At 41.1% G+C, this 20,830-nt stretch overlaps 3 protein-coding genes across 5 annotated transcripts in view; 2 read left to right on the forward strand and 1 right to left on the reverse strand.

Annotated features, from left to right (window-relative positions):
* The window catches only part of grk4 (G protein-coupled receptor kinase 4), a 45,096-nt gene extending 43,931 nt beyond the window's left edge, over positions 1–1,165 (reverse strand). For both annotated transcript variants that reach the window (XM_028595835.1, XM_028595842.1), the window contains exon 1: positions 819–1,165. In XM_028595835.1, the coding sequence (XP_028451636.1) occupies positions 819–870 (52 nt within the window). In that variant the 5' untranslated portion in view covers positions 871–1,165. The remainder of the gene's footprint in view (positions 1–818) is intronic.
* A 5,410-nt stretch (positions 1,166–6,575) lies between these two features.
* LOC114569666 (target of Myb protein 1) lies at positions 6,576–19,398 on the forward strand. 2 transcript variants are annotated; one of them, XM_028599674.1, is made up of 15 exons: positions 6,576–6,814; positions 10,838–10,922; positions 11,598–11,676; positions 11,942–12,091; positions 13,605–13,739; positions 13,825–13,974; positions 14,632–14,748; positions 15,184–15,317; positions 15,423–15,465; positions 15,551–15,686; positions 16,737–16,803; positions 17,367–17,442; positions 17,594–17,653; positions 18,315–18,354; positions 18,476–19,398. In XM_028599674.1, the coding sequence occupies exons 1-15, from the start codon at positions 6,742–6,744 to the stop codon at positions 18,616–18,618; spliced, it is 1,488 nt and encodes a 495-aa protein (XP_028455475.1). In that variant the 5' UTR covers positions 6,576–6,741; the 3' UTR covers positions 18,619–19,398. The 2 variants fall into 2 exon arrangements, with proteins under 2 accessions (XP_028455475.1, XP_028455483.1); XM_028599682.1 differs by having other exon boundaries at positions 15,554–15,686.
* A 94-nt stretch (positions 19,399–19,492) lies between these two features.
* Positions 19,493–20,706, forward strand: LOC114569681 (noggin-2-like). The gene has a single exon (XM_028599693.1). The coding sequence runs from the start codon at positions 19,673–19,675 to the stop codon at positions 20,528–20,530; it is 858 nt and encodes a 285-aa protein (XP_028455494.1). The 5' UTR covers positions 19,493–19,672; the 3' UTR covers positions 20,531–20,706.
* Positions 20,707–20,830: the final 124 nt, after the last annotated feature.

Below are 20,830 nucleotides of genomic sequence, written 5' to 3' on the forward strand. Positions count from 1 at the left end.
CGCTGGCTACAAAGTAGCCTCTCTGCTATCTCCTGGAAAACAGATGGATACTCGCCTCTTTTTCACCTCGCTGCTGCGGGATCACCGGCCCACTGAGCAGCGTGAACACCCGGGGCTACATAGCGCTTGTGCCGCCGTGGTAGGCTACATGGTGGGCCTTCATCTCCCAGTCTCCCACTGCATCCAAAACCTCCACTATAACCTTATTCCTTTCTCACAGGAGCTCCTTATCAACAGCGAAACGGCAATGCAGTGGCATATTTCTGCGTCAAATATTAGGCTTCCACACGTTCACTTTACATTCCTAATTGGGCTTTAAAAGACACCAAAACCTACAATGACAGGTAAAGAGACGCTGTAGTGAGGCACAGTGCCCCCACTGCGCAGCTACATTTTGGTCCACACTCAACACCATGTAATGTGAATAGCATTAAATATTCATGTTATCGTAAATTGTAAATATCCACAAAACCACTGACCAGTGCTTGTGTGAAAAATGTTGCTCGACAGCCTCTAACGCAACGCTGCGATGTAAGCGCGATGCTGCAAACACTCCCTGCGTTGTTCATCTCCAGCCTGCTGGGCCTTATGTTAACCTGCCCGGTAAATATGGGTGTTGTTAGTGTAGCCTACAAACAGCCGATTTTAACGGAATATGTGTGGTGTTTGCCCGGAGACAAAGCGCTTCGAAGGGATGGGAGACAGAGAAAGCAGAAATCCCAAGGAGGACAGTCGAAAGCTCGTCCATGGCATTGAGGTAGCCTATGGGGGGGCAAATACATTTAAATTTCTTATTTTTGCCATTCAGCTGTGCTTACCTTCCCTTGCCTTCAGGAGAACCGTGTTGGCCACGATATTTTCAATCTCCATTGTCAGAATGTGAAGCCCGAGCAGTCGCGATACATTTCACTCAGCGGAAAAAGACGGTTTTTCTGATCAAACGTGCCGACGACGGTGAGGCTGCTGCACGCGCGCAAGGCGAACGCGGCACTGGCGCATAGTAGGTGTTCAATAGTGGTCGTCGTTCCTCTCCATTGCAAGACGTTTTTTTTTTTTTTAACACTACCTACGGAGCTCTATGATTACGACGGGGCTTGTTAGCATTCACAGCCTGCCTCCCTTCTCTCTCTGCTTGCCTTCCTTCCTTCCTGCTTCAGCTCCCTCCTCCTCCTCCTCCTCCTCCTCCTTCTCCTTCTCTTCCTCCTCCTCGCCCCTCCTCTGCACAACGAGCCAGCGAAAGTAGGAGGGATCATTTTACAACCAGTGCAACCACACATACATATTCACACACAAGTGCATTCATACATGCATGCAATTTCCTAGCCTCCTGAAAGTATGGATGGTTACGCCATTTATTGTGTGGCAGTTTGGGATTAAAACGTGCTTATGTGTGTCGTTTTCTACAAGTTTCCCTCCGGCATAATTAGTCTCTCCAACCACAGGAGCGAGGGCCTGCTGGAAACATCGAGAAAAAAAAGAGATGTTTCCTTTAAGTAATTGTTTTCTTTTTATCCAAACATGAATAAGTAAAGTAAAGTAAAGTCCTTTCCACAATGTCCTACTATACAGCTGTATGAGGCTTCTGGTGTAATGTCAGGAAACATAGATGCCTTTGCCCAGAGAGGCCTGATAGCCTACAGACCTCTTCTTGTGTGAACAATGATGTGTGTTTTTTTTTTTTTTTCCAAGATATTTTTTTGGCATTTTCAGCCTTTATTTATATAGGACAGCATAATACATGAAAGGGGAGAGAGAGAGGCAAGAAGCAAAGGGCCGCAGGTCAGATTCAAACCAGGGCCTGCTGCGTGGAGGAGTAAACCCTCTATATATGGGCGCACATTCTACCAATGGAGCTATCCAGGCGCCAAGATGTGAGGGTTTTTAAGTTGTTACATTAGGCCTACAGCCTGTAGAAAAGAGATAACACACGGTTTGCTCCTCCTCACTCCTACACTAATCTGACCCCTGGATCAACCGAGCCCACAATGCTTTGAGAAGAGCCGTGTCTGCAAAAAGAGAGAAGTTGTGCGCCTTTTAAGATGATGTGAAAGTTGTAATGTAATATAAATATGCAATTTTGCTCATGAAAAGATTTAGAGAACCAGAAATGTGATAATAGAGAATAAACTATAATTAACACATTATCACTTTTCATTCACCTACTAGGGTCATAAACGCATTACAGGGAGGCCTGAGGCTATCTGTGGAGCAGGCAATTGAGGGGTCGAAAGGTCAAAGGTCATTGACTTTAATCTTCACATCCTCACTGACTTTATTAACACAGAATGGGTCAAGTTACTGGATCAATTGAAACATGATCTATCTTTTTTCATGTTTCACTGTTGACCCAGTGAAAGGAACAATTAAATTCAATTTAAAAAAAAATAGACAAAGAGCTTTTTGTGAACAGGTGTGTTTGCTCTGACATGAAATCAATAATTGGCGGTAGTTTATTCTCACACCACTCTTTAGACATTGTCACCATTATCAGCTGCCAAGAGAAACAGGATGCTGGTTATGGGACAGATACAACAAAGGTGCCCATTGACATATAATTAGTGATTATTACATGGGATGGGCAAGGAGACCGTGATCGCTGGTCAGCTATCAATTGAGAGTCATAAAGGCCATCATATCACAGGTTTGGATCTAAGGAAGTAGTATCAGTATAAGTAGTGTCATACTTAAACATCTCAATTTATTCTTACTTTCTATTTAAGGTATTTTTCTCATCATAGGCCACAATTTATGGATGCAACTTGGACAAGTAGGTGCTATTTCTCTTACTATAACACCTTAGTCAGGATTATGTCACTGTGAACACCTAAAGAAAGAGACGGTCTCTATCAACTTGATTGTAATGATTTCACCATTTCCGAAATACACCACTGCTCATGGTATGGTATATGGTTGCTTGTCTGGAACAACAAAAATCCCACTACTAGACAGATAATATCACAGATGGTTCATGTAGAATCAATGCTTCCACCTAGTGGTGATAATGCATGAATACAGAACGGACATTAAATGCAGTAGTCATGGAGAATGATTTAAAAAAAAAAAGGTTTTGACAAAATTATGCATATATTTTACACGCAGTTACATTTAGTTCTCAGGTCAGCCCTGTGTTGTGTACAGAAACTATAATGTGTCCGCACTCCGCACTAATAAACATGGTCAACTGGGGTGCAGTGGTGAAATGTAACTAAGATTTAGCATTTCTCACTATTTTACGAATGAATTAATGGAGATAATTATCATGAGATGAATTTATAATGACAATAATCATTAGTTGCTGTGTTATATAAAATAGTCTAAAATTAGCTAGAACCCTCATACCTATTCAGATATGCACAGATACGAAGAACATCCAAATTTGTTCAGTGATATTTGATCCTCACCACCCAATCGTGCAAATTATGACAGGACTTTTTCCTTAAATGTTCTGATCTATTTTGACTTTTATTTTCCATGGAAACCATTAATAAGTACAGCGGCTTTAATCTAGACTCAGTTTAGCCTTTTTTGTTTTAAGAAGGGGTCCAAATCTGTATATAATATGTTCAAAGGGGGCGCCTGGGTAGCTCACCTGTGGAGTGTGCGCCCCATGTACAAAGGCTCAGTCCTTTCTGCAGCGGCTGCAGGTTCAATTCCAACCCGCAGACCTTTGCTGCATGTCATTCCCCCTCTCTCTCTGCTTTCACACTTTCAGCTGTCCTCTGTAATAAAGGCTTTTTTTTATATTTAGGTACATTGTTAAAATATTATATCATATTGTTTGCAGCTAAACATGTGCTGCATATGAGGATTACACATGTAGTAGAAAACAATCAAATGCAGAAAATAAAGCAGATTAGACCACAACTTCTGTTAAAAACCTCCCACTTTCAGTTACAGCTATTTTTGTGACGTAAACATATACAGTAGCTTTGCATTACATCCCTACCAACTAGCCTACAACAACAAAATGCTGCTTACACATTATTGCATGAGTGATACTAATTTCATTACATCATTAAATATAACCTTGTTGCATATCATTCCCCATCTTTCTGTCCTCTCTTTACTGTCCGCCCTCAAGTAAAGGCACAAAATTCCCCAAAAATACTTTAGTAAAAAGGGTTGATATGAGGTCAGTTTCCTTATGTACTGTAAAAATCAGATTTAAAAAAATAGACTCGATGAACCGAAACAATTTCCATAGGAAACTGCTGAGTACATCAGAGAAGAAACAAGCAATAGTCAAAATAAGAGTCTGGAACCATTAACCAATAGCCAGAAGATTTTTGACATACGATTGCTATTTTTAGTAAACTGTTCCTAATGCCAGAGGTAAAACTCTAAATATCTCTCCACCAAATGTTGATTTGTAGTTTCTCTCTCTGTTGTAGTGGATGCCACAGTTAGGACACTAGGTGGTGCTGCTGACATACTGTACAAGTGTCTAACTACGCCACAACTTTACACAAACTGTCTCAGATGTTGGTTATTTGGAATTTTATCAAACTAACCACAGTAAACACTTATCTACCCCTCATATGCATATCATTGATGTCAACCTTTACTTCTGCATGTAGAGGGGCTTGTATTCTCTCATTGGTCTCATGTCCTATGGGCTGGCACTGCATAAAACAGGCTAAGTGAAGATGATGTGTGAATTCTGTCTCCACGAATATTTATCTTGTGTTCGTACGTCAACTATCAACTCAATTTGATGACAGTTCTGAGGCAAATGCCTGACTGAGTCATATTTTCTGCTAGCTTTTAATATACATCACTATTTTTTCCAAACATTTCCTGGCCTGGTCACACCAAACAGAGGTTCCTAAAATTGTTCATGTCAAGGATCCCCTGAGAACAACCAGAGTAACACAATTTCATGATCCATTTCATAGGATTTTTGTCCCAAGGAACCACATTTTGGGAGCCACTTTGTGAAGTAAGACTGCAGGATTGCAAAAGTGTACACACTGTAGATGATGGGGTACCATTAGTTACAGTGAAACCCAGGCTGATATCTCATTTCACTTTTGAATAAATGTATCTTATTTCAATTTTTGTTCTTTTTAATTTATTTTTAACAGCTTGTCATACCATAGTATCCCTGTATGCTGGAACAAACAGAGCATAATTAATATTAATTGCTCCTCCTGCAAGGGAAGTGTATAAGAAAGGTGAAAAGGATGATATATTTATACAAATCTGCATACATACTGTCTTGGGTTTCTGCAACATGGTCCTGGACTCCAAAGTAGCCGTAGCTATGTACACAAAAACAGCACCAGCAAATATGATCTGTGAAAACATTTTATATGAAGGCAGACCAGCGAGTTATGACCTTTGAACGTTTCCTTAAAATATAATCTTTTAAGCTGCGAGAGCAGATCCGTGTTTTATTAACAATTTTTGAGAACTGTTCTCATTGTTAGTGGTACCTGTAATAACGTGGTGCCAGACTTCCATTAGTGTCTCACATGAGCTGTTAGGCGAGACAGTACCGGTATATCATACGTTTACGTTTCAGCAGTATATGTTCCTCTAAACCCTATGGCCTACAGGATGAAAGAAATAAAAGATGGAGGGTAGTTGGCCCTATTTTGTTTCAATAAATCATATTCACAAGTAAATTTAGGATGATGCTTGGATTTGAAACAGTATGAAAGGTGGCAAAGGTCGAATGTAACTAAGCACAGATACGTAAAGTACAGTTTTGAGCTACCTTTACTTGAGTATTTCTATTGTATGCTACTTTAGATTTCCTTTCCAATGCATTTCAGTGGAAATATCCCACTTTGTGTTCCACACCATTAATTTGACAGTTATTGTTACTTTGCAAATTAAGATTGGGCCTAAACATATAGGCCTATGTATTACCAGCTTAATTGATTTAAATCCAGTACTAGAGATTAAACTACCAAACAGTATGTAAAGTAGTAATGTCACCTCAACCACCTACGTTAAAATGCTTCCTACATATTAATGTGTCAGTAGTAATATTTCAAAAAGCAGTGGTGAAATTAAACTAATACTTTCTGCGTCTACTTTAAGAGGGAAATATTGTACTTTTTACTCCACTACATTTATCTGACAGGTATAGTTACTATTCAGATCAACATTTTATATACAAAAGTTAGGATAAGTTCATAAAATATGCCTTGTTTTGGAATAAACTACTCAACAGTAGGTTATATACAGTTTTTGTAGGCCTACAGGTACAGTACAGATTTTGAATGCAGGACTTATTAGGGCCTACTTGTAACCAAGCTGTGGTATTATTAATTTTATGCAAGTAGCATACAAGGTGTAAGTATGAGTAGACTAGGCCTACTTCTTTCACAACTGAATGGTTGAGGTCACTACCCGTAGGCCTACTTCCACTGAACTAAAATAAAAAAGCTCTACTCACGCCTATAGGCCTATTTGTTTAATGGATTGGTACCTGCAACTGAAAAAAAAGTGCGTCTTTATCTGAATATTGAATATGATATATACTGAATATATAATAATATAAAAAGTTCTCAGATTGCATTGTTAATATGTGATGAAACGAGCGGCTGTTTCCTGGCTCTCTGTGTGTTTTCACGTGACGTGACCACTCCAGAACCCGTGCGCCTCTGTCTCTGAGGCAGGCAGCGGCAGACACTGAAAGCCAAAGGGAACGCCGCAGTTCCAAGCTCAGCAGTTTACCGAATTACTTTAATATAGGCTGTAGTTGAAGCGGACGCTTGTGGTTTTTCGATCATGTTTTCATTCGGGGAGAAAATAGAGTTTCTCATAGGAAACCCCTTTTCAACGCCCGTCGGTCAGAGAATCGGTAAGTCGCAGTTGCTTTTGAAAATATGCTCCGAGTTGTTCACCGTTGGATTCAATTTGCCATCATTTCATTTAACATGATCGATAACACGTTACAGCATTTTTTAACCACACTCAACGGGGAACGTAAAACAACTTAACAACACTTTTTAATTTGACTTTCATGTTCTAAAATGTTCTAAAAAACGAACTCCAAATTTGACAGGAACATAGAAAGAAAGTCTTTAGAGGCAATGACGCGCCGGAGGCGGGACACGTTTCCCCTCAATCTTTCGTGCCATTGGTTGCTGCAAGTTAAGTGACACTTAAAGTTGGCGAATCAAGGATGCACTTTGTGTTACCTCTCACTTCCTCAATCACTGATGTTTTTTGGCGAGATACATTTTCACACTTTAAGCACAAGTGTTCTTCCGTAAGCATATGTCATGTGACGCAACTTAGAAAGCAGAAGTATTTCCTCATAATGGCAACAGGTTGCTTCTTTTCGTCAGACCACGGAAAAAATGTAAAGCCAAGACTTGAGGCTATAGCAGCCGATGCCTGTAAAGATGTGTAATCATCAGGAGGACAGTCATGAGTAGTGAGAAAATGTTACACCCCCCCCATCTCAAGCCTTCTTTCCTCTTATATCATCCACTCACTTTCTCACACACACAAATGTCGGCGAGGCTTCAGCTACTTCTGAGGCGAATGAAAATAGAAGCAGCTGACAGTCACATGAAATGGAGGGAGCCGAGGAAGGAGAGAGGAGGGAGAGATGCAAGGAGGGGAAGGGAGTTAAATGTGATTGAGAAAGGCAAGGGTGTGGAGCAGTGTGGGGGATGTTGGTGGAAAGGAATGAAGGGGATTTAGAGATTTGTGAGGAACCTGTGAGGGGTGAAGTGCAAAGAAAGTTGGCTTTGATTGCTAAATAGTTTGGAATGAAATGCATGTTTTGAGAGAAAAACATTTTTTTTTTTTCAGTCAGCTTGTTACCATAAACAATGAGTTTCCTATTAAAACACTTATCTGACTTCACATATTTCAGCATTTGATTTTTGTCTGTGCTCTGGATGGGGTCTTGTTGGATAAAGGTATTGACAGGTATTTCCATCAGGAGAGACTTTGTTGCAGATATGCTAATATTTATTGTAGATAAGCATAATATGAAATGTACATGAAATGTACAAAGTCTTTGGGGATTAAACTCCATCATTAAAATATTTAAAGGGGTAGAGAAACAGACATATGGATGGAGCCTAGACACTGGTGATGGCGGAGAGGGAACCAGGAGGCCGAACGAAGGACCCATCCGTCGGAAAGGGACTCCGGTTGCAGTGGATGACGACGCCCGGAGGTGGAAGGGGAGGAGGAGGAGGGTTGCACTTTTGCCTAAGAAGCCAGCTGTTAGCAAGGAGAGACATTTAAAGCAGGATGTCATGCTGTGATTGGCCAATTCTGATTGGTTTACTGAAGAGTGAACACCTTAACAGCTGAAAAGATTTAGGGAGAGATAGTGGTGATTGCAGTGATTAGAAGTCTTCCTGAAAGAATTTGCGCTGAGCTTCATTTCCACCAACCAATCAGATCATTTTAAGATGGCATTTGTGGGTTTGTTTGCTTATGCTGTCAGTAAGAGGCCATTTTCAGGCAAATCTGATCCAACCGTGTCCACACAGTCCTCAAGAAGCAGATTTGATTGTTAAAGGGGCTCTCAACCCAATTTTACGCATGCAGATTATGTTTTTTTTTTTTAAGTACCAAGTATTACTCAGCCTGTAAAAACTGTTGTATCACATCTTATGTGGCTCTGAAGAGAGTTCTCTAAAGTCTGAGAACATGATGATTCCATCAGGATTGGCTTGCACAAGACACAACAGCCTGCTTTAAGTCTATAGCCCCGTTTACACGAAGGGAAGACGCAGATATTTTCCTGCGGTTTGGCCTCTCATTTACACGAAAACCCTGTTTTCATCACAGAAAACGATTTATTTCTAAAAACTCCGGCCAAAGTGGAGATTTTTGAAATCTTCGTTTGCACGTTTGCATGTAAACGGAGACAGACGGAGGTTTAGGCAGCCGAGCGAGAGAAAGAGGACGTGATTGGTTGCTGTTGTTGCTATTGTCGGGATTCTGATTGGCTAACGTGGGCTTGAGTTTTTCGTTACACTGCCACCTACAGGGCTGGCGTGCTCTTGACTGCATTGACGGCATATATACACGGGTACATATAAACAAACACTTTCTGAAAACCGAGAGGTTGAAATGTCCGTTTATGAAAATAGCCGGCCACGTGTAAATGTAGCATATGAAGCGACTAGCTGATGAACATAGCATTTAGCAGCTAAAGAGCCATATATGTCTCTGAGGAGTTTGTGGAGACCCATACTCCAGCGTAACATACATTTCTTGTGTAGCATAATGTGACTACGACTTTCATTTTGTTGTGCAACAACCCTGTGTTGTGGAATGATAATACATGGACCTTGAACCTAGAAAACATTTGTCAGATGGCCAGAAACACAACTCCAAATAAATTTATAATAAAGGATTATGCTCCATGTCTGCTGGATGCATACACAGGCAATGGTTTGCTTGCATGTTTAGCACAACAACAACAACTTTATAAGGTATATGTTAATATTGTGTTTACAGCGTGTTGCTCTGCCTCCAGGTGGCCAAACCTATCAGGATTAATTGATAATTGATTAATTGTTGCTTATGTAGCCATAAACAATTAGTTTTCAATAGAAACCTTTGTGAATTTAAAATAAACACATTTTCTGGTGTGTAATCTCAAGTGTCAATACTGCAAATGCAGTGTAGATCTTTTGCTTAAGATTCACAGAAAGCTCAAAGCACAAAGAAAACACCCAAACTTTAATAAATGATCATGTGGTGATCTTCTTCCCTATATGGATGTATGCAAGTGTGGGCCACATATCTTATTTTTCATTTTTTCAATGTGGTGTGTTATTAATGTGAATCATGCTAGAAATCGGTATCCCTACTGTCACATTCCTCCCACAATGATATCTGAAATACAACTGTAAGGCAAGGCAGCTTTATTTCTATAGCACATTTCAGCAACAGGGCAATTCAAAGTGCTTTACATAAAACATTAAGGAGCAGTTAAAAACGATTAAAAAAATTAAAACAATTAAAAAACGAGAATGAAATTTACAGTGCAGTATATGAAGAAGTTAACCGAGTCCAACTCGGGCCTCCCAGAGGACTTGTCTTTTCTGTTGCAACTCAGGTTCCAAACCTGGCCTCCCAGAGGACTTAACCAGCTCCAAACTGGGCCTACAAAGGACTTAACAAGTTAACCAAGTCCAACTCGGACCTCCCAGAGGTCTTATACTTTAACTCTTTTTCTGTTGCAACACAGGTTCCAAAGCTGGCCTCCCAGAGGACTTATACATTAACAATTATCTAATGAAAGGCAACATAAAAAAACAAAGGTCTTCAGCTTTGATTTGAAAGAACTGAGAGTTGTGGTGGACCTACAGTTTTCTGGGAGTTTTTTCCAGATAAGTGGAGCAGAAAAGCTGAACGCTGCTTCCCCCTGTTTAGTTCTGACTCTGGGGACAGAAAGCAGACCTGTCCCAGACGACCTGAGAGGTCTGGATGGTTCATAGTGCAGTAGCAGATCAGGAATGTATTTCGGGCCTAAACCGTTTAGTGATTTATAAACCAGCAAAAGTATTTTGAAATCAGTTCTTTGAGGCACTGGAAGCCAGTGTAAAGACTTAAGAACTGGAGTGATGTGATCCACTTTCTTGGTCTTAGTGAGGACTGGAGCAGCAGCGTTCTGAATCGGCTGCAGCTGTCCGATTGATTTTTTTAGGGAGACCTGTAAAGACACCGTTACTGTAGTCAAGTCTACTGAAGATAAAAGCCTGGACCAGTGTTTCCAAATCCTGCTGATTTCTTCTGTAATGATTAACAGAAGAAAGTCTTCTGGTTATTGTGACATTTTTCTATTCCTGTATCAGTATCACTGTCTAACTTTAACTTCACCTGATTCCCTCTCTGTTGACAGAGCGAGCGACCAGTGGCTCTCTGCAGGCGGAGGACTGGGGGCTCAACATGGAGATATGTGACATCATAAATGAGACAGACGAGGGGTAGGGTGGTCACACAAGTAGGGTTCCGCCATCCATTTCAACATACCCCCACTCCGACATTGACGTCTAATTGTCGGAGTGGCGGCACTTCCATTGTTTTCAAACGTCCCACCACTCCGACAATTTTTGTTTCCATTAGGGTCAGGGTTAGGGGTTAGGGTTAGGGAATAGCGGCATGTCGGAATAGAAGCATGTCGGAGTGGCGGCATGTAACCACACAAGTAACACACTTTCATCAAGAAGCCACAAACTATCCCCATTTGGTGCATATTGCCTAACCTCTCTGACTAATGAGTACACTGTACTGAATATAGGTTTTATTTTTGTATGACATAATGACATTTTACTGTATCACTTCCTTTATGGTTTTGTTGTCTCTTTTTATATTTCTATGCAACTGGTTGTGACTGAATGATCTACGTTTGCTTAAGGCCAATCTAATAGCTTGCTATGCAACGCGATTTGTAATGCTAAGAGGAATGTCACTTCAAGCCTGAAATGCAATGTGTTCATAGTGGTAGTTGTATACAGTAAAAAGCTTAAACGTTTTTATTATAGAGATGAGCCATAAACAAAACTACTTTAATATACCGCTACTGCAACAGCAAAGCTTTATCTTTCATCTTTTTGTGTTGCTTATTTTCATTCATAAATGTCTGTTTTTATTTTTCTCAGGCCCAGAGATGCAGTCAAAGCTATTAAGAAGAGAATTGTCGGGAACAAGAACTTCAGAGAGATCATGTTGTCACTTACTGTGAGTAGTCATCAGTAGGCAATTGTATGTAAAAGTTTGATTCATTATTTCGTGAGTTGAGGATTGAAGGGTGTGAGAGTTTAATTTGAAGGCCAGAATTACCCTTGACCTGATTGGCTGGTGCCCTAGATGATGTGTGAACATGAATCAACATTCTATATTGAGACAATGTGAGAAAAAGCTTTATTTTGGAGCCACTTGCTTCACATAGATTAAATTACATTTGCACTTTTTTTATATTGTGGACTGTATCGCTGTCGTACAGGTTCTTGAGGCGTGTGTGAAGAACTGTGGCCAACGTTTCCACGTTCTTGTGGCGTCGCAGGAGTTTATTGAAGGAGTTTTGGTCCGTTCCATTCTGCCCAAACACAACCCCCCCACTGTCCTCCATGACAGGGTGCTCAGCCTCATCCAGGTAAATATGATAGAAACTGTTTGCACTAGGAATGCAACTAATGAGTATTTCCCTTTTCAAATTTTTTATTTTTCTTCCTGACCAGCATTTCTAAACCCAAAGATATTCAATTTACTACCCTATAGAAGTAAATCCAGCTAATATTCATATTTGAGAGTCTGGAGTATTGTGAGATATTTCAGTGGTGTGTTGACGTCTTACAGCTTTTAACATTGACATAAAGGTCCCATGGCTTGAAAATTTAACTTTATGAGTTTTTTTTAACATTAATATGAGTTCCCCCAGCCTGCCTATGGTCCCCCAGTGGCTAGAAATGGTGATAGGTGTAAACCGAGCCCTGGGTATCCTGCTCTGTCTTTGAGAAAATGAAAGCTCAGATGGGCCGATCTGGAATCTTGCTCCTTATGAGGTCATAAGGAGCAAGGTTACCTCCCCTTTCTCAGCTTTGCCCGCCCAGAGAATTTCTATCTTTACGTTTATTTCACACGTCATCAATGTATAATTTAACACAATCTCATGAAGTACAATGATCATATATAAACCGCGTGAAATGGGGAAAAAATTTGGCCCGCCCATGAGAGAGAGAGAGAGACATCATGGCTTTCAAACGAGCAAAGTGGTGTGGTTGTCGGTGAACTCGTTCAGGCCTCGTGTTTCCGCTTTGTCGCGCGCCGCTGAAAAAAAAAGAGCCGTGCGCAACCTCTGCTCGCGGGCCAAAAATCGGGTGCGCTGGCAGGATATTACGTCATTTTGATGTCACGATGGCGCGTACCACCTTGGTTGCGGCTAGTATAATTCACCTTTTTAAGGAGAGCTCATTGTGGGACTGGCTCTAGTGGCTATAATTCTGCACCAAGGCTGAATTTCAGGAAAGAGACTAAGGTCTATATAAAAGAGACTTCAGATACAGTATTAGGGGACCACTAAGGTCTATATAAAAGAGACTTCAGATACAGTATTAGGGGACCACTAAGGTCTATATAAAAGAGACTTCAGATACAGTATTAGGGGACCACTAAGGTCTATATAAAAGAGACTTCAGATACAGTATTAGGGGACCACTAAGGTCTATATAAAAGAGACTTCAGATACAGTATCAGGGGACCACTAAGGTCTATATAAAAGAGACTTCAGATACAGTATTAGGCGACCACTAAGGTCTATATAAAAGAAACTTCAGATACAGTATTAGGGGACCACTAAGGTCTATATAAAAGAGACTTCAGATACAGTATTAGGGGACCACTAAGGTCTATATAAAAGCATCCAAAGAAGTTCTTTGTGATTGATTTGTGACAATATCTTCATACATTCCTGTGCTAAAGTTGTGTGTAATCACAAACTAGCAGTAATGGTAACATTAAATATAGCCTGGCTTCTAAATGCTGAAGGGCCATTCTTTTTCTGTTGTCTTGTTCTTTTCACATTTGGCCAGTACTGTGTCATTGAACACTCATTTAGTAGTCAGTCGTTGTCATTATGTTTCGTGACATGTTCTCCCTCCCATCCACAGTCTTGGGCTGATGCGTTTCGTAGCTCTCCCTCCCTAGCGGGGGTGGTGTATGTATATGACGACCTGAGGAGACGTGGTCTGGAGTTCCCCATGACAGATCTGGATGCTCTGTCCCCCATCCACACTCCGAATAGGGTGAGACTGTCTACAAAGTGCCAAATCAAATGTAGGTACAGATACAGATATCAATCTCTACACTGTGCTTCTCGTCATCTTGCAGAGTACCCCAGAAAACGGGACTCCTGAAACGATCCCTGCTGCAGTTCCCACACATCAGTCACAACCCCAAGCCCCTTCCAGTGTTCCCACTCAGAATACGTCACCTCCAGTCCCGTCCAGTCAGGGACCAGCCTCCTTCTCCGCAGAACAGGTACAACAGCCTAAATACACCTGTCAGTCAATGACTACATACAGCAGGTGAAGAAAACTATCACTGACTGAAATGGACTTTTTAAAGTTAGTGATATTTGCAGACTCAAGATAAATTTGTTATTTTCAGTGTCAAAAATCCTTATTACATCCATTGTGATTCAGCGTTGCAGAATAATAAAACATGAAAATGTCCAAGGACGCTTTAATAGTTTTGGGTGGAAAAGCCCCTAGAACAGCATAGAATTCATTACATTAGACTGGAGTTTAACTGCATCTTAAATTTAGGTCTGCGGGGTTCCCAAACTGTAACCGGGTGAACAGGCCCTTGTCAGAGCTGACAATTTGAAAAGCACAGATGTAACTAATAATATTGTCAGTTGCTTCATTGCATTGCAATAATTGCTGGAGCAGAGCCATCATTGATGCTATTAGATCAGTCTGTGCTTTTCCTGCTATGACATGTCAAAATATAACTCAAATGTAACTCTATGACAGGAGTTATATGTTGTTTCTATGGCTATCTAATATTGCCTTGATACAGTGTAACCGCAACGTGTCATTCTAATTTTAGTAGTTCAATTACTATAGAATAAACTTCATTGTGTTGTGGCTTTTGACTGCTATGGATAAATCAGTAAATGTGTTTCTTATCCAGGAACAGAAGTTGCGAAGTGAGCTGGCGCTGGTGAAGGGAAATCTCACTGTGATGTCAGAAATGCTGAATGAGCTAATACCTGGACAGAGCCAGCCAGATGATACAGAGCTGCTACAGGTGTGTGTGTCTGTGTGTCTGTGTGCCTGTGTGTCTGTGTGTCTGTGTGTCTGTGTGTCTGTGTGTCTGTGTGTCTGTGTGTCTGTGTGTCTGTGTGTGTCTGTGTGTGTCTGTGTGTGTCTGTGTGTGTCAGAGTTGTTTGCAGCATTTATTGTATCCAAGACTTTGCCTTATTGGCATCCTCATTTCATCACTAAAACAATTACTTATGGCAAGTCAAAAATAATTAAATGTATCATCACTGACCTGTGTGCATTTGAGCACTGGAACCTTTGGGAGAAGTGACTTTATATTTGTTGTTCAGGCGACATTTCTGTATTGGTACAATTTCTTGTGTGCCATGATGTTAATTGATCTTACATGGAGAAAAAAAAAGTTATAGAAGAGGCTGAGATACTAATTAATTATTCTCTCTCTCCTCCTCTGTCCAAGCAGCAGCTATACTCAGTGTGTAAGAGCATGCAGACTCGAGTGGTGGAGCTCCTCCCCCAGCTGCTGGATGAAGGGTTTATTGAAGAGCTGCTAATGGTCAACGATGACCTCAACAACGCCTTCATCCGCTATGAGAGGTGTGCTGCAGCATAGCTTTGTGTTTTGGATCATGTTTATAAGGAAATGTTTAACATGCGGTATGCATATTATTGATGGCTCATTGTATTGTAATTGTGTTTTAGGTTTGACAGACTGAACAGGGCACAAATTCCAAATACTCAAGAGGTAAGAAGGTGACCACTCCTCATTTCTGCCATAAGAATATACTCACACACTAGGTGACGCCCACTGTGTTTTGTCCTCACTCTAGCAGAGCTCTACCACAAGCCCGAGCCTCCTCGACCTCAGTCCTGAGCCCTCGACTCTCAGCCAACCTGCTGTCATCACACCAACCAGCCAACCAGCAGTCAGCATCCGGGCCAATCAACAGCAATCAGCCAACCACAGTGTGTACACTTTGTATAACTTCTGCTTTATATATGCACTCTTTTGTAAAACCAAATCCATATGTTTAATATTCTTGAAAATGAAGTCAGGCTTTTGTAAATTACTGCATTTCTGGTAGAAAACAGGATGCTGAGAGGTGTACATGTACCAAAGCTCAGTCCTTACTGCAGCGGCCTGGATTTGATTCCAACCCTCCCCCCTCTCTCCCCAATTTCCTGTTTACAATAAAAAAAAAGAAAAGAAAACAGGATGTTGTGGCTGGGCATGACATGGGCATTGAGTGGATCCGCACCATTACCAAGCCATCGTATGCTTGCGGTGTGCAGAGTAGGAGTCTGCACACCATGTTAGCAGTATCTCAGCCAGAGCACACGCCGAATGCCCTTGCTGAATTGTGAAAGTGGCGTGTATGCCTACCTTCACCACATGGCTGATACAAACACAACAACTATGCAATCTTGAACTGATTAATAAAGTCAACGTATCTGCTTAATGCGTTGCATGCCAGGCTGTACATGAACAACTATGTTGCCAGGGCAGCCAGCAGTTATAATTGTTTCTTCTGTGGCATTGTTATCTCGTCAACGATTAATGACACCAAAAACCTAAATCGCTCCGACAGATCCATGCTTTGTTTAAGGTGACATCTCCTCCCATCAGCGAATGTTTCCCCTCCCCTCGTTTAAGAGCTTTACTCCGCCCTCGCTGCTCGTCATCCCTTCTTGCCGGATTGTGCCCCTGGCTGTATAAAAAGGAGTGCACAGAAAAGAAAGGGTTGTACGATAACATCGCCATGGCTAAAATGTCCACGTAGGAAAAGGGAGGAAAGCCTAAAAAATGCACTGTTGGATCATATTATGTGTTTGAAAGTTGCAGGTTGCATTGTATATTCAGAATCCTGTTTTTCCATAAATTACAAATAATGACATTTTTTGTTACAGAAATATAAGCATTTTAATAATGTTTCAAGATATAATATTAAATATGTGTAGATACCAAGATGGAGGGTTTTCAGCTGTTACTTAATGAGTTAACCATCTGTCTTGCAGAAGAGGAGGAGGAGTTTGACATGTTTGCCCAGACGAGGGGCAGCTCCCTGGCTGAGCAGAGAAAAGGGTGAGTGGTGCTAACTGGTGACACACAGACACACGTCATATCATGACGCATGCTCTCGCTACATGCGTTGTGTTTTTATTTGCGTGCAGCGCTGACGATGAGTGATGAAAGTGCCTCGTCATCACGTTAACCTGACATAGTAGCTTTAGCTGTAACTGGATTTACATTACAGATATGAATGTAAATATTATGGCAAGTTTGCAAATGTTCCAATGTAATGAAATTACAATCAAGTTACTTTTGTCAATAAGCCTCTAATGAAAGAGTGCCTACCTATAGTTTAGTTTTAGCCTACAGTACATGACACCACATAAAGAACACAAAGCCTTAGCCGTTTTAATTTTTTTAATTAGGTTTTCAGTTGGCAATTTGGATTTTAACATTAGCATCACAAACAAAAAGGTCCTTTTACCAATAAGGAGTTAAAGACAGCCGGTCTGGGCCACCCCCATATTCTTATGTTTACAGGGCATGCCACGTAATTGCAATGTCCACGGTTTGCCTCTTGGCCAAAAAACCTGTGCTAAAATGTATTATTGGTTTACAATGCATCCTATCCCCAGTGTCAGGTATGAGGACCCAGGAGCTGTGGAAGGCCTAGCTGGAGCTCTGGATACAAGGTTGCAGGTCACAGGAGGGGTGTGTATACCACCATATACCATAACACACACATGGATTTGAACAAAATGTTCCCTGTAAAATAAAAGTACAAAATATCATGTTAATTGTGTAGATAGAGCTAAAACACAGTGTAACCGTATCCCTCTCTTGATTGCTTTTTTTTTCTTAGATGCCACCAGAGAAATACTCTCTGCAGACCGATGTTGACAAACTGTTTTCTTGTGATATGGTAAGAGAAAGCATGTCTCTCTATAAACAGTGATTTTTTTTTTTTTATTTTTTTTTTTCGAAATAAAAATTATGCAATGGGTGAAATCCACTTCCGGGATTGTCCAAGTGCTGCCGGAAATTTCGCCGGATGTCCCTAATTTTTGGCCGGATGTCCGTCACCTTCCACTTTCTTTGTGTTGGCATTGTAAACTCCGGTGGATTTCTGAGGACTATGGTTAACTGCTCCTCAGATCTCTGCAGGGGAAATCCAGACAGCTAGCTAGACTATCTGTCCAATCAGATTATGTAATGCCTGTTGGACGCGGGCCGGGCTCGGACAGAAAAATGCGGCCCGATCCGGACTCTAGTGGCTACGGCGTAGGGTCCGGTGTAGGTTTGTGTCTCCACGTACCTACGTACGTAGCCACGGTGTAGATTTTATGCAGAAGTATAAATCACGCTTAACCCTTGTGTTGTCAACCTTGAACCTTCACAGTTTGTTTTTGCTTTTTCCAACATTTTAAATTGTAACATTTTTATTCTACACATTTTCAGCGCTTATTTCTACGTCCCATATTTTATGATTATAAAACAAAAATTGAAAAAGGGTCAATTTGACCCAAACTCCACACAAGGGTTAATTATGACGTGATCTTTACTCTGTTTTTTTGGAAATGCAGGAAGACCAGTCTTCAGTTAGTGATGGAGTGTCCAGTGCAGGTACGTTTTTCTCTTTACTGATCCATTGCTGCTATTTTTGTGTAAAAAATGTTTAATATTTCTTGCTTACTTCCTGTCAGTTCATGCGCACACACTCTTAACTAGAACTGTCCCTTTTCAGAGTTTGACAAGTTTCTGGAAGATCGGGCGAAGGCATCTGACCACAGCAGTCAGGCAATTCGCAGTGTGCCACCCTCCACATCCAGGCTGCCGCCGCAATCTAACCGGCAACAGGACAGATCAGACAATCTCTTTACACTTTAAATTTGAGGACAAACTAGCGATGCAGGTGGATGGAAAGGTCAACATATACACACGGCATCATATTAGAATATACCTACAATCAAACACATGCTGTGTTAAGTCAGGTTTTCTCTGAAAGCGCATACTCACACTCACACACACACACACACACACACACACACACACACACACACACACACACACACACACACACACACCAGTGACCTGTGACCTGCTGCATAATCAACTTATGCAATATTTCTTATAGTTAATTCCTGCTGTTTGTTATCTTTATGTAAGTATAAAATGTAATGTATGTGACTGTATTTATGAACTGTATTATTATGTTGATGTATACAAAAACTGAAATTAGAACAAGTGTTTACAGTTAGATATAATGTTGAAGATGTAATATTACGCCATCATGTGCCTTTGATCTAGACAGCTGATTGTGTGTAGAGGAGAATAAATTATTGTCCTGCAAACATGTTGCATCTGCCCTCTTTTCAAATAGATAATGGCGTACAGTAGCAGAAACTAAGCTGCCATGAAGGGAATTTACCCTGAAGCTTGTTTTAAAACTGATCTAAGTGCAGTCTTTGTGTGTTATTTTTCAAGATATTGTGTCTGAGGTGGCCAACACAGCTCCACCAAACCAAGGTCAAATTTTTCTTCTTTTTTTTAATCTTGTTTCGTGCTTGCCGTGAAATATACTTTTTCGTCTAATACAAATATATCCTTGATGACATCTCACTTGGTGTCTCCTTAAACAAACGCATTAAACTAAACCGTAGTTTCTCACATTTGTCTTGTCTTTGTTTGCTTTGAAGTTAGCCAAAACAGAGCCTTGAATAAGAAGTGGGAGCTTAGGTGTGCTTTGGCCATACTCAATAATAAGTCTGCTGTTTGTGTTAGAGGACACTGATATGTTATTGTTCACAAGCTCAAGGATGTCTGGTGTAGGGTACATAGAGTCCCTTAAGCACCCAGAGAAGAACTCATAACTGAACGGGTGAAGAGAAAAACGAGGAGCGATTTATCATCCTTCTGTGGTACCATATGCACACCGAAAACCATGCCTAGATCGTTCAACTGTGGCGTCTGTCTCTTCTGGATTTCTGCTTCTGTCCTTTTACATGGATCTGCATTGTTTACTTCTAACATTTCAACCCAGATGCAGTTTCCAAATGTGGCGGTTGTTCAAGACGAGGAGGACACAGGCTGGGATTCACCATTTGTTCAGCTGAGAGCCAGTCTACCGTCCTACTCAAAGCCTGTCCGCCCCTACACCCTGTTCACAAACGCTGAAGACTACCACTACCTCCCCAAACCCAGACATCTCCGCCGTTCTCGTCTCCTGCGTCTTCTGGGATCCTCTTTTGACCGGTTTTGGATGTCCATAGATCAGCCTTCTGAAGCCTCAAAGCGTCATGGTGATGGTCAACCTATGGGTAATTTGTCACAGCATGCAAAATTACCCAACAACACCAGTGCATGGAAGAAGTTCAACCTGAGTGCTTCTCCAGAGCTGAGAGAGGCGGCAGCAAACCATCACCAGATTCTGGTAAAGGAAGCTGCAGACCTGGACCTCGGTTCTCTGCCTTCACATGTTGCCAGTTCCATCAGAGACTGGTTAGTGCGCTCAGCCACTTGTGGATTAAGCTACCAATGGGTGGATCATGGTCCTGCTTTCTGGCCACGTTGGCTGCGGCAGACCGATTGTGAAAGATCAGATGGAGCGCAAAGTTGTTCATTTCCTGGAGGGATGAAGTGTGTGCGAGCTAAGACAGCTCACATTAAGATTCTGGCTTGGCACTGCTTGGAAATCCGAGAGGGAGGCGATAGGTCTATGGGGACAGGTGAAGACATGAAAAGGTGTATATGGAAGCAAGTGCCTTATCCTGTGGTCACAGCATGTATATGTTCATGTTAATTAATGTTTTTTCTCACGAGGGCCTAATAGTTTCAATCATACCCTCATCTTCAGCTAGGTTTCTATATGCATATGTATTTTATACTGTCATTGAGTTGTTTGATATAATCAAAATTGCTGAACTGATTTTCCAAACCTAATCAGAGCTTGTAATCACTTAATAAGGCATTGATGTACCTTACTGGCTTTAAGCAGAATTTAATAAAAATATTTCCTCCTGAAATTGTTGAATTATTTATCTGTCAAGTTTTTTTTCCAGCAACAATGCTCTTTTTGGTCACAAGCTTGCCTAAAAGTCAA

Source organism: Perca flavescens, chromosome 2 (genome assembly GCF_004354835.1).
Source record: "Perca flavescens isolate YP-PL-M2 chromosome 2, PFLA_1.0, whole genome shotgun sequence".
In the NCBI taxonomy this organism is placed as follows: Eukaryota; Metazoa; Chordata; class Actinopteri; order Perciformes; family Percidae; genus Perca; species Perca flavescens.